The 14,599-nt window shown below is 49.6% G+C and overlaps 1 protein-coding gene and 1 non-coding gene across 2 annotated transcripts; one reads left to right on the plus strand and one right to left on the minus strand.

Annotated features, from left to right (window-relative positions):
- Window positions 1-2,663: 2,663 nt before the first annotated feature.
- Window positions 2,664-2,736, plus strand: TbgDal_XItLys01. Its single transcript has one exon. It is a non-coding gene; the product is annotated as a tRNA-Lys (tRNA).
- A 5,632-nt stretch (window positions 2,737-8,368) lies between these two features.
- On the minus strand, window positions 8,369-10,684 carry TbgDal_XI9090 (trans-sialidase, putative; the record flags this gene model as incomplete). Its single annotated transcript, XM_011781752.1, has 1 exon — window positions 8,369-10,684. The coding sequence occupies one exon, from the start codon at window positions 10,682-10,684 to the stop codon at window positions 8,369-8,371; it is 2,316 nt and encodes a 771-aa protein (XP_011780054.1).
- Between the last annotated feature and the right edge of the window lie 3,915 nt (window positions 10,685-14,599).

Below are 14,599 nucleotides of genomic sequence, written 5' to 3' on the forward strand. Positions count from 1 at the left end.
GCTGCATCGAACCGATCACTAACATGGCGCCGTGCAGTGGAGCTGGAAATAGACGAGAAACATACGGACAATATAAAGTTTGAATGTGTGATGTTACGTGTGATGTGACATGCCACCGTTTTGTTAGGGTATGCAACAATTCGGTGGGTATGTTTCTACATTTTTTTTTCTGTAGCAAAAGAAAAAAAAGGTCGAACGAAGGTGGGAACTTTCACTTTTTCTCCAACGAACAGCTGTACGGTGCTTGAAGCAGGAGGTGCGGGAAGTTATCCTCCGGCAAAGAAGTGATCGGCACTCTCTTTTCCCGCATCACGGCGTCACAACAACGTTATCTACAAATGGAAGGGCCCGATGCAGAAAAGCTTCCCCTGAATCTTCAGAGGCAATACCGGGGACCAGCGTGTGGGTATTGCCCAGTGTTGTATTTACACATAGCGTGGAAGATGTGCTACGTGTTGGTTGCAAACTTTGAGCACGTATAGCACATCGAAGTGGCATGTGAAACTACACAAAGCTAAATGCCACATGGTATTCTAAAGCTGCGACGCGGCACCGCCGGCTGCAGGATTCCACAGACGTAACTACTATGTGCAGGGAATAGGTGTTTGTTCTAATTTTTTAATTCAGGGGAGGCGATAACCAAACGGTGGCGTGCGATTCGCCATCTTAGTCGCCATGTTGAAGCCGCTCCGTGACTATGCCTTGGTGCCTGTCGTATTCGCAACGGCAGGCAAATCGAAGGGAGGTAAAGAGAATGTTGAAACATTGTGTCGCGAAACAAGGTGATCGTCCTTGCCGCTGGTGGTATGTGGAAAACTGGAAGCATGTGTCTCACCCAGTGATGGTAATGAGGTGGGTTTGCAAATAGCGGGAAATTGCATCGTGTGACCCTTAGTCTATTTACTTCTTTTACCGTAGTAAATATCCCCGCCGCGGTGAAGGGGTTGACCACTTGCCTCGGTGCGAACCCCTGCAGAGGAACCAAATTTTCCCACAGATTTTTCCCGACACCACCTCCATTATCGCACCATCAGTCGCTACTGTCGCATTCAGAAGGAAGTTGAGAGCCAACGGCTCAGCGATGTTAACATTGCATTATCCATTTGCGCTAGGCAACAAAAGTGAACAGGTGCAGCGCCAATGAAGCTTTTTAGAAAAGGTGTGGCGTTTGAGTGACTACCAATGCAAATGCAGGTGTGCGGTCATATTCAATGTCCGCCAACTCCCTTTGTCCTGAGGAGAGTCGAGCCTCGAACGATGTCTTCTATATAACATGACTGGTTTTTCAGCCTCCGGGTTTGTTTTTCTCCGCTACCTTCCGAGCGCACTTCACGAATCGGTAAAACTACGGCCTTGTGGAGGAGCGAAACACTTCCGTTGGGATTAACACAGCGAGGAAAGCTATCCGTTTTTTGTGGTTTTCAACCAAGACCACCACGAAAAAGAATGCGCTGATGCCTTCGTACTTGCTCGTGATGGAATGAGCGATTTCGAAGGTGAGAAAATAGAAAGAACTTTTAGAGGTGTAACCGCTGCGCTGCGGTTTTTGGATTACCAAGAGACCACCGGAACCTCAACCCGGTCGCCCACAGGCTCGAATTCAAACGCAGAGCAGCGATCAAGCGGGAGTCATGAACCACTAGTAAGTGGAGAGGACACAAACTATCACCACGTCGTCTGCTTGGTCCACTCACTGGATAGTGAGAAGGAAAACACACCCGTTAATTAACTTTAAATTACTTCCAAACACAACACTCTACATCTGCACAAATCAAGACAGAGACAAACACAGAGATGTCAGGAATCATATCTCGTTGTTTTTTCTTTTCTTTCGCTGTGCGTTTGACCTGTACTTGCCTTAGCGGGTTCCCTACAAGCCTTTTGCTTAATGTCGACTACGTGCCTTCTGTTCGCAACTGGGCTCACCCAGAGTTTTTTTTCTATTTTGGTCCTGCTCCCATCTTACCCTCACTCGATTCTGCCGTTGCCGCTGCGGCTTCCGAAACGCACTTCTCGGCAGCAACTGCGGCAAGAGTCACCACATCCCCCGAAGACGAGGTCGCATGCAGGCGCTTAGCCTCCTATTCGATGGGAAACTGCTTTTTGGCATCGCGACGAGGTTACAGCGCCATCGGGGAGACTTGCACTGTAAGAACTCAAAGTCTTTTTTGGTACTGACACCCCAAACCGACATGCTTGACTAGGGAAAAGCTTGTTTCCCTTTCTTAAATATCGGAACTTCATTCTCAACACTTCGTTTTACCCTGATTGAAGCACCGTGCCTTCCGTGGGATATTCAGAAAGGCAACCCCATCCACTCCGCTTTGTTCTTTTCCCTTCCGGCCGCCTCCTTGTATCCCGCAGCCGTTACCAACAGCGGTGGATCCGCGTAACTTGTTCCGTTTTTTTTTTCCAATTCCTGTGGCCCTTATTTCTCAGCGAGCTGCCTTTCTCTGAGAAAGACTTACCGAAGCGCCGCGTGTTCGGTTGCTGATTTGGCGGCTTTTCCACCCATAAGATGTTTTTCGCCTCCGAAGCCGATGACTGAATGACGGTAACGCCTCACCCACGCAGTGGGTGCGAAACATTCCACCGGGGAGGGCGGGGCGTGCGGTCCGCCGGCCGGTGGCCGTCCATAGTTCTTTTGCGCTCCCGGGGCCGCTGCCCTTCTAGCTCAGTCGGTAGAGCGCACGGCTCTTAACCGTGTGGTCGTGGGTTCGAGCCCCACGGGGGGTGTTTTTTCCCGTTCGTTCCAGGTCGGGTTGGCACCGAAAAGTTGCCGACGTGACTGCGCCACCCCGTCCGCGCCCCCTCCAGCCCGATGTATTCCATCTTGTCGGCACAATTCAGTCGTACCACCGACTCCCAACACAGCGGTTTGTACTAAGAGGCTTCTCAGTGCCCTCACGCTCTTCCCCGACCCTCCCCCCCCTTCGCTGCGAGGCCCGGTAGCTGTGTCAAACCGCCGCGCCTTTGAGTTAGTTATACCAGCAACCTTGACAAGGACTGGGCAACAGTGTCCGGCTTAGGCGGTTACCGAAAGGCTGGACCCTGGCGTGGGTGAAGTTGGCCATGGCACAGCAGCAGAAACGCAGAGACAAGCGCCGAAGCAGCAACACAAAGGGATTTTTTTTTCAACGTTAAGGACAGTGCCGGCGCTTTGCTCTCCAGCAGCACGGAGCACGGGCCCTTGGGGCGGCAGCGAGACGGCAACCGAGCTCCGCGACCTTGGGCAATGGGTCACAACCAGCCGCAAGTCACCAGCGGAAAGGAAAAAAAAACTCTTGGGGGGATAAAAAGAAAGGGCCGTGCGAACGCGTCGTCGTTAATACCCCAAATTCCACATACCTCACTGGAAAGATGAATTTGGAGAGGAAGCAATAAAACGGAATACGCACCACCAAAAAGGGCAAGGGAAATGGACTGGAAGAGCGGCCAGAAATGAGCCGGCAGGCTCCATCCGGGCGCCTTCGGGACGGTCGGTCAACACAAAAGCCGCTACGCCACGGGGAGTGGCGGAGGGCGGCGTGCATAACGAAACTAACTTAAGATATCGGTACTTCTCCACCCTTTCAATCGAGCACATCCTTCTTTTTTAAAAAAAAGCCGAGGCTCATAGCATAAGAATGCCCCTCAGCGTATTACTCAAACGTCAAAGCTGCATTACAGCGGCAGCTCCGCAGATATCTTTGCAACCGCGGAAAGGGGACTACAATTACTTTGGGAACTGCCCGAATATAGCCGCATCATTAACTTAACCCCCCCCCCCCCACACACACACCTACACACATCAAAATTGTAACAACCTCAATTCTTTGAGTTTTGAGAAGCGGTTTTAACAAGGCTCTCAGTAAAGAACATAATTTCCGCGGCGCACAGCGCAAAGATACCCACGGTAGCGAGGTAGAGGCACGGATTCGGAACTGCGTGAACTCTTGAAATTTGATTCCCAACTCATGCGAGGTCAACTGACTTCTAGAGGAAACTCTTGCCATAAAAGAAAGAGGGGGAGTAATATTCTGCTTTTGCCGTAGTTTGACTGCTCTTATTGGATTACTTTCGCTATCTCTTTCCATTTCAAAGGTTCGGCAAATTGATTTGTTTATGGCTTTGGCGCCGGTTAGAACGACTTTCTTTTTTTTTCTTTCGAACTGAGAGTTTCTCTGCTACTAGAAAATATTGGCTTGGTTCCTCGCCTTGCAGCGGCCTTTTCTCTCGCAGAGAAATGTAACGCTCAGTCGTCACAATCTGAGAGAATTGTGGCGGAATACTTCCCTTACGAGGCGCGTCTAACACCCACGTGCCGCTTCAGGAGGTGAGATATACGTTGCGCTCTTCATACTAAAAGGTTGGCGCCATTGTTTTATACGGGTCACCGCGCACCTTTGGCATATCGATCATTCCCATACTTGAGCGCACGGGCACCACACGCACCTTGTCTCAATGCTCAAACCCACGGCTTATTTCATGATGCTCCCCCAATTTTTCGGAGCCTCTTCTAGTAACGGGTAGTACCAGGCTTCTAGCAGTAGGGTTGTTGCGTCCACCACCATATTTAGCAACATTAGTTGTGCTGCTTGGAGACCTTCTCTCCACATTTCCTCTGATTGGCTTCACTAAGCTTCCTTTTTTTTCTTTTTATTTCCCGTTGACAGACCTCACTTCCCCACCGCAGTTTCAGGAAACATGGGCTTCTGAAAGCAAACTCATGTTAGGACAACCCCTACTGCAGCATGCCAAATTGTCCGTTCAGTGCTGACCGCGTTGTGGTGCGATCTACTCCAGTTACATGCGGCCACAATTTTATTCCGGAGTATGCACTTGAATTTAGTCGAACTCGCCTTGCCCCCACGAAAACAGTGAAGTTTCACTGCTCCACTGTAAGACACCTTCTTGGACGATGTGGACAACCGTCGTTTCCAGCTCATCGAGGAAATTTTGCGTACTCCTCCGCTTCTCGAAGCAAAAGCATGTCGAGGTCAGGTCCATCCCGTTGCTCTCCAACTGATGAATTGTTGCGGTCACGTAATCATGGCCTGGCATTTCGGTGAGTCCTATTTTCATTCGGAAGCTTCCATGCGTTAAAGTTCATATGTCACCACCCCTGGCATTTCGTAATACGCCAGGCTGCCGTCGCGGAAGGAAACGGACAACAGAGTAATTTGGGTCGCAGAATTTTCTCTCACGCACGACAAGCTGGAGGTGTCCTTCCCATGCCGAAAACAGCAGCGTAACCTCCATTGCTTATCAACGCTGAAGCCGCCACGCTACTGCGCAGTCCCTGAGGAAACTGGTGCAGGCGCTCAGCTACACCTAAGCGACGGAGGGCGTTGGATCCAGCCACCGCGTTAATACGGTTGATTTCATCGGCTCTATTCACCCTATTCCTCGAAAGACACAACCGTTGGCTGCGACACCGCCGGCGTTCCCTGTTATTACAACGATTTCGGCCCGCCCATGTAAGCGTGTTGCGCAGCCTACGGTGGTACACGGATTCTTTTTCTTTTTTTTTTGCGTAGGGCACCACTTTCTCTACAAGATATCACATACCCTCAACACTTTGACCATAGACGCGGCACTATCCCTGTACGAAAACAAAAAGAATACCGTTGCCCTTTTTTTTCTTTTACGCTGGATCTCCCACGTGTGCATCAATTCATCCAGAAGATTCGGATGCAAGAACGTACTCAGGCTTCACTCATTTCCCTTACCTCCGTTGATGTTGCTTTTGGTCTCCACTTTCCGTCATCTATTGTCATCATGCCACTTCCATTCATCCGCAGCGTGCGGTCCGGATACTAAATCGTAAGCTTCGTGGCAGCATCGCTAAGGCTGAATACTTTCAATAATGAGCCAATCCAACCCACACATTCCTCCCCCCCCCTCCCTCCAATTCCTCTGCCATCCCGCCTCCACCATGCGACAGGCCATGCAGGCGGGGGAAGTGTTCCGTTTTCATGGTTCGAAGTCGCCCTCGACCACCGTAACAAATCTCAAAACCCCAACAGAAAAATGGAGCTATCACTTCAATTCCTCCACTATGCTCAGAGCACGCCTGACCTCCAGCCCCTTTGATCTTCTGTGCCTATCGCCTCCATTGCCGACATCAAGCCCTGATGGTGTTTCCATTCCATTCCATCCCGCTCCGCTCCTCAGCCAAAGCAACCTCAAAACGCCACTTACCTTTCCACCATACCTTCCACACATTAACCCATTATGACCGATTCCTTCGGTTAGATCAGGATCATTTTCCTCGTTTGTTTCTCCTGCAGTAGCGGTGTCAGAATCCCTCCCCCCCCCCCTGAACGGCAATGATTGTAATGCAGTGCCCAGTCCGAACCCTTTATCTTACGGGCGGCATGTTACCACCCACCAGCACTGCTTCCCCTTATTCCACTACTTGTGCTTCCCACAACGCTGGAGGCTTTCGCCCAAGAAACGATGTGATGTCCGTGGTCTACGAATATTTCCCTAAGCGTCTTTTGCTTCAACAAAGTTGTAAGCCTATGCGCCTTCGCGTTGGGCACGGAGGGGACACATTCACAGAAAAGAGAAACCCACTTCCCACGGCACATTATGTAGAAACTAATTGCAACAATCTCATTCCCGGCTATGAGGCGAGAGCTCGCACGACTAGTTAGTCCCTTCGAAGTCGATGCCGGTAAAGACAAAGGGCATGGACAAATAGAAAGTGAACCCCAGAACTACCACTCCTCATACCGGCAACGTCAGTCGTTACCAGTGAGCTTAACGTCAGTACTAGCGTCTCTGGGAGCACACATACATACCATACATACGTAGATACCGCAGCGCTCTGGTTGTCAGCCTTACTCCCCAGGAGCTGCACCACTCCAAATAATAATGCTCAATCACGCATTGCGGAAGAACAAAATATCTGCATTTGTGTGTGAGCATGGCAACGAACATAGAGTTATGAGCGAATAAGAGTCTGTCATCACCCCAAACAAAAATGAAGAGCACCCACTAAACTTACAAACACCCTAAAAAACTCAGTATTTTGTGGTAAACCAAGGAGAATTCAACTCAGTTCACACACTGGGCCCAGACATCCGCCAACCTCACCTTCGGAGCCACCGAGGGCTTTCTCCTCTGCGGTGTTCTTTCACATTCTTTAAAACCACCCACAACGTCAACAACAGACTAAATGAGATGCTGTACCACATAATGCGCGCGAGCGTTCGCACATCTATGTGTGCCAACCCCAAACGAAAGTAGTGGCAAACCAGCGGCCAAGCTGGTGCTCAACAACTCGAAATACGGTGCGAATGAAACCGAACACTGTGCTCACAAATATGGCGGGAAAGCAAAGGAAAGCAAATGCGCGCCACGCCACAATACTTGCAGGAGCCGCAAAGGGGCGGGTAGAGGAATGCCCTTGCCGATAACGTACAGCACTCCTGAGTTAATCAAATGCGGTCACAACACCTCATCCGACAGCACACGCAGTTCAAATGACTTCCGTGGCGTGCAAAAACAAAACTCATGTTCATGCGCCCGTGGGACATTCTACCAACGGATGAGCATAATACGAAAAAGAAGAGAAAGAAACATAAACCCAAGGAAGAGAAATAAGTAATAGGAAAAGATATAGGAGAAACCGCACCTCGCTACTACGGCCGCGACACTCGGTGGCACACAAGCATGTGCAAAACGGAAAAGAAGCGGGGGTAAAATTCACCTCGATGAGGTTCGCAACGCAGAAATGTTCGTTGACAAAAGAGAAAAAAATAGTTATTTGAAACGTCGCACTCTGTGTGTGTGAGTGTGTGTTATTCCTTTTTTGGAAACAGTAACCCATGCTATGTCTAATAGGAAGAAGAGAAACATATATTTTTCGATAATGGATGTTCATAATTTAAATGTAAAAAAAAACAGGAAGGAACCATGCATACAAACAAGGTGTTCTTGGAACACTCAAAAAATTAATAAAAAATAAAAATAGAGAAAAATAGAGAAAAATAAACCTCGGAAGTTTGGTTGTGCATAAAAGGGGAAATGGAATGTAAAGATTACACACCACATGCAATGTTGCTGACTCAGTTTCACGAATGGAGGGTGGCGACGAACAGTACGTGAGGGGAGCAGAAGGGTCCCATCGCGCCACGAATGCTACCATCCCCGTCCTCAACTAGTGGGCATCAACACAGAACAGCACGCATACATGCATGTTTCGCCCTCCTCACCCCGTACGCCTCCTCCCTTAGGTAACTATTATCCTCCAAATAAAAATTAAAAATGTCTGCACTAGTAAACAAAAAAAATACGTTAACAAGTAGAGGCGGTGCCTCTACAGGTGAGAGTAGACCCACCCAAGGAACAAGAAAAAACACGTACGTACTGGAGAACGTCAAATCGCCAACACATACATTAAGATCAGCAGACAACATAACCGAGGTGCGCTCATACCTTCGGGGATACCAACTGCACTGACGACCGGTTGTATCTTTTCCCTGTTGCTATATAGCACTTGCAGTTCGTCCTCATCGAGCTTTCGATTGTACAGAAGAACATTTCTGACGATCACATTATTGCCTCCCTCCCCACTGTCATTTACCGGCGCTCCAATAAAAAAGTGTGAGAGATGTAGATGTGCAGAAGATTCAGAAGCGCCTACACTCACTTCTTTTATTATGAGCTCTCCATTGGCATGAGCATCCACTTTACCATCACGCAGTGTGAGCGCAATCTGATGGGTTTGATTCCAATCCATCGACGTGGTTGGGCCCTCTTTACGGACGGAGCCGTACGTTAGGACCCACTTCTTGCCGCCAACTGTGAGACTCAAAGTTTCGCTCGTTTTCCCCTCTGCGTTTGAAAATCCCATCAGCGGTGCCTCCGCCTTCGGTTCCCCCGCGAACCGAACGGTGGCAAGCAGCGTAAAGTGCGTGTTGGCGAAGTAATACCTCTGGTCCTGTCCCTGCTCGCTCACAGGCCACAGCACACGGCTGTTTCTTTTGCCTCCCAGCTGCACGCCTTCCGAAACCTTCACACCATCAGAGATACTGGCATTCACGCAGTCGTACACATCAGCCCACACACTCGCACCAACAGGGCCGGCGAGTAAACCAACAAGGCCATCGGTAGGGACACCGGAGCACGTGGGGTCGTTCTTTTTCCGTGATGAAGAGCAAAGGCCAGCAAGTAAGGCGTCCTGGGCCTTCCATTTCCGCACCGTCGCGTTAACCTTCTCCAACTCATCCACAAGGTGCACAAGATGAAGACTATACACTTCGTCAATGTTCTGCTCGTGCAGACAATAAAGCAGTCCATCACGGGCCAACAGCAAAGAACTGTAAGCGCTGTTATCGTCGCCCTCCGATATCTGGCCAACAAGCCACATACGGTTACCATCTGTCATCCACAGCTGTAGACGGTCCCGGCTCCATGCCCCCTTTGTGTTTTTCGGGTGGGTAATCAACATCACAGGCACATCCCCAAGCGTCACAGTAATAAGAGCCCCCGAACTACCGGGATAGTTGGCCGTTGGAGACGGTTTCGTACGGTCCGGTGAGTTCCCAATTACGCGGGAAATCGTTCCGAGTGATTCCTCCCACGTTGCCCCAAGGTTGCTAGATTCCAACACCTTGCGGAACCCACCTTCTACGTTAACGCCAGAAGTGTCTGTCCGCGCGCTCATCAGCAGTTTCCCATTCCACTCAGTAAGAGAAGCTTCCGATGTGAGAAGCGCCGTTTCACCACGGGCAAAATGCCAACTCACACCATCGTCAACAGAGTACATAACCATGCTTACAACGGCATTGTCTTCATTCCTCGCCTGCACCGGAAACAATATTGTACCGTTCAATGTTACAACGCCGTTACCAGCTCCTCCAATGAACTGCGTGCCCTTGCTTCCTGCAACAGTGAAGTCGTAGAGGGGTTTCAGTGGTGTCTTTGTCCAAGAGATCCGCACATCACTGGTTTTACCGTCGGCACCCTTAGTCACTACACCCTTGTACATGAAAGGTTCCCAATCCGCTATACCCGCTGCGTTGTTTTCGTTGTGCCAATACCCCTTCGTGACATTGTATCTTGCCACAAGCACAAAGACACTGTCCGCCTTAGCAACGACAGTAGGATCCACAACACGAGAGTATGTGGGATCTACGCGACCATTTTCAATGATGGCCTCTGTTTTCCATGTTTTGCCCCCGTCCGCACTGTATTTAGCAACGGTGTCGGTGAAGAAGTAATCCGTGGAGGTAAGATACCGGGCATCACCAATACCCATCAGCACCCCATCAACCTCAACAAACGAAGGAATACGAAAGGAATGCACAGTGCGCTCTACCTTATCACTACCCTCAATAGCAGATGAAAGTATCTTCGTTTTGCCAAGCGTTATGTACCCACCTGTCATTCGAGCGAACCATTCGCTACGCTTCTCAGACCCTCCCCAGGGACCTTTCTCTTCTTTGAACCATCTCTCCCATTCCTTATCATACTTATCCTTCCAATTGGGTCCATCCTGCCACCACCACACTTCACCATCCTTCTCGCTCAGCTTCTTTCTCAAAGCCCACGAACCGCCGGACAGAAATGCCTCACGCGTCGTCCCCTTGCCCGCAGCCTTGGAAGTCAGAGCGCAGCAGTGACAAACTGCAGTGAAAATCAATAGCAGTCTCGAGATTGGCATGTGCATTTGTTGGTGGAGTTCCTCCATTCCTCCGACGGAGTGGATGTTTTGTGAGCAGGAACAGCTGATATGTCCGGATGCAGGCGGTAAACCCAGGACCTCGCACCTTACGCTGACGCAGCTTAGTATGATTGGCTTCTACGGCACGTCCACAACAGGATAATGCACCGTTGTCTTGCAAAGGGAAGCGCAAAAAAAACGGACAAAATGGAAACAGCAATGAAAATGGAAATCAAAAATGCAACTAGCGTAGTGGTTGGGAAAGAAGTGCAATTTGCAAAGTTAGAGAAACGCACAGGAGAGCCGATTGCACCTTTCCTTCAAGAATACGATGTTGTGGAGTACCTGCGTGTAAAGCAGGATACGGGCGCCAACTGTGATAGAGGTCATGACACCTGACTGCTCAACACTTATATCGCGAGGCAGTGGTACAAGTTCTTCTAATGCAAAGGGCAGTCTCTTGTCACGCTAAAAATACTTAGTGTATATCGTTTTTCCGTGCACGACGCTACCCACCTCCAATCGCACTCTGTGACAGGGCCAGGTGACATTAAAAGGAAAATGTGAAGAGGAAGCACCAAGAACACCTCCCGAGGCGGGGTTGAAACCTCTTGGGCTGAAGCTGTGGATGTGCCCCTAGAGAACGCAACATCCCGCCTTCAACTATCCCCCCCCCTCGTGGTGCACATGACGGGCACCGACACCATTGACTCGGGCACGACCTAGCGACAGTGAAGGTACAACCAAACAGCAATGCCACTACACAAGCAGCGGCACCGCCACGCCTAAGACCCTCTTCCCAGTGGAAGCTTGAACTCGAAACCACAATGGCGTAGATCCTCGTCTCTTCCATCAGTAGTTGATGAAAATATGTGTCGGTTTTCCGTTCTGGCAAATGGCACTGAGTGCTCTTGCGGGTGGTCCACCACCTTATGGCGTGCTAGACACTGTCCACAGAAGTAAAACTATACCCATACACTCCGGCAAAAGCATGTTTACAGTGCCGATACGTTACGAAACCCCCATGACATGGGTCAACCAAAGGACCACGGCGTGGGGCATATTTACGTAAAGCGAACACAATCAAGACTAAACACAAGCGCGCACGCAGACACACCCGCACGTGCGCAAACAACCCGATACTTAGTGAAGACAAAAATGATGACCAGAAAACACCGTCAAAACTGCTATTTACTGCTCGCTGAGGACAGCAATAATCCACTTACCTGCGACAACGGCCGATTCACAGGGTAGAGAGAGCAACCCCTCGAATTCAATATAGTGAGCGAAAGACCAACAAAGACTCCCGTGTTATTTACTTCATTTGTCAAGCATATACTCGTTGTGGGCACACTCAGTTGACCGTGCCTTCGGAGTCGGACAGAACAGTATTCGAACCACAAGCGGCCCCCGCCATATCGCCACGTCTGTGCGGTCATCTGCTGCAGACGGCGCTCCCGGCGTCTCAGTCGCACGTTCCCAGAAGATCTCGAAAACTTCCTTCCAGTTACAAAACTTCCGCGCTTCGCATGGTGCACTTATCCCACAACCTTAACATTTGGGCACATTTCTTGGAAGGATTGCAGAAAGTACTCAACATCGCCAGGGCGAGGGGAAACGCCGCCGAACGAAACCGCGTAGGCACAGTCGCTATCAGGACGGACACATTGACAAATGCCGGCCTTCGGTCTCCATGAAAATTGTGCCCGAAAACTCGGGCACGTACATCATTTATTTTTAGTTGTCGAAGCATTGCCTATTTGCTCTGTTACTGTGCCGCTCCACCTTTCGCACGTTTATTGCACGACCGAACAAACCCCCGTTGACCTTCCCGTCTATCGGTGTACACTCAGATCCGGGTGAGGCACCTCGTTCTTCCTGTACTCATCGATCTTTGAATTTCCCTATATTACTTTTCTATTGTTTCAATTTGGACCTGAACCCAACAACCCCTGCTGGTAGAGACTCGACATCTTTCACTATTGGTCCAACACGTAAGTAAATGTAATGTCTTGGTATTCCAGGCATACCACCTGAGCGGCTTCCCACGTTTATGTAACAGGAAAACCACATTTTTTTTTTTTAACGAACAGCGGCGGGCAGCCTGTGCGTTAGGTGTCGATGGGGGAGTAGTCGTTTTCATAAAAGATTTTTCTTTTTTACTTGATAAACCATGCAGATGCGCGATCACCCACTGACTCTGCAAAGAGAATAAGCGTAAATCAAGATGCCAACACATAGCGTCTTGCCCCAGGACAGCGTTGTATTGCACATGAAAAACTCTGTTCTCACCACTAAGCATTTTTCGCTAATTGGTCGGCGGTGGTGAAAATCCACTTTTTGTTTCTAGGAGCGAGTCAGGGTGGTGAACAGACCGGCTCTCGTTCCAAATAAACTACAAACTTCATCATGCGAAAGGCGTGTCACTTAGTGATAGCGTGATCGGACACGTAGCGTCGAAGTGGTGAAGCACCCCTCCCCTGCTGCAAGAAGTCTTCTAATTGAAAAACTTTGTTTCGACCGTCGTCTCCGGCAGCACACCACCTCCCGATGGCGTACTTGATCTAACACAACGTGAACAATCACGGGCAGTTTCAATGTATTCACTCCCTCCATTCACCAAGCATAGTCACTATACTTTGTGAATCATAAATTTGGGTGAGTTCGATTGCCGTGATACCACAACGGAATGTTGCGCCCAACTAATTAGCGTATTTATGCTCCCTCGACAGCGAGGTACGTTCGTCCATCCTGCACCTGGTGGTAGTGTTTTAGAAAGGGAGAAAGGAAAGTTTTGGATTTCCATGCAGACAACTATTACCTACTGCCTAGATTTTGTTCTTTAAATGCAGGAAAAAAATAAAAACGTCCTTCCGCTCGAAACGGAAGTGCAATGGTAGAAACTGTGATTCAAATCCAAAAGCCTAGGTATGTGATTCACCACCCACAAATGAGCAACAAACAACACAGGTTCTGCGTCAGCGCATCAGACTTAACACGGCGTTCCATGTTCCTTCAGTGCAACGTAAATTCAGGAAGAGCAACAAGGGAACGCTAAATTCCATAGCCTGATGGAAGTGAATGCACCACAACTGCCTGAAATGAAACACTACCGTCCCTCCCCATATTAGTATGCACTCCGAACTACGTTGCATACTTGTATTATCCCTTTGGCCTTGTAACTCATGTAACCAGAACCTTACCCTTATCCCCCTAAACGCAGCTTAGGCAGGGATGCAATGAACTGGACCTCACTACTCAGCCATTGCAGGTGCACAACCACAAGACTACAACACCCAGTTTACCACGGTGTATAAGCTTTAGCACCACAGCACGTGAGAAGGAAAAGATAACCAAAACAACGTCCGCAAATGTCACTGGGAAGCTGCGTCATTACTATTCAGATATGCTCCTGGGAAACTGCTTCAGCATTTAGCCCGCAACGGTGACGAAACCCTCCCCTCCATTGGGTGGTTTCTCAGCGGTGCTCGCGTCACATTGAATGTTCAGCTCAAATCCATAGCCGAGCCTCCATAGTAGTTGCGATGCCCTCGGAAACTTATGCGTAACCCTGACTTGCCTTGCTTCTGTATGTAATCTGTCACCTTCACTACGGTATCCTTCAGTCGCCCCAACGGATTTCTGAACAGCGTGCGGGAGCACTATATCACAGGCACGCCAGTACGAGGATGACTATGCCTAACTTGTTGCCGAGTGGGGCCGTACCACAAAGCAAAGGTGCTGCGTCACCGGCATCCGATTTCGCCGTAATTGTCCACCATTGTTTCTCTATGTGCCCTCTCCCCCCCCCCCCCCGATCCCCCACGCCACGCAGAGAATCCGGCAGCGCATAAACCCCACAAGATGTGCCATCGTGCACACTAATAAACCGTCAACATTTTCCCGTATAAATTTTTTACGGACTCTTCCAGCTCCGTGTGT

The sequence above is a fragment of the Trypanosoma brucei genome, chromosome 11 (genome assembly GCF_000210295.1).
Source record: "Trypanosoma brucei gambiense DAL972 chromosome 11, complete sequence".
Taxonomy (NCBI): Eukaryota; Euglenozoa; class Kinetoplastea; order Trypanosomatida; family Trypanosomatidae; genus Trypanosoma; species Trypanosoma brucei.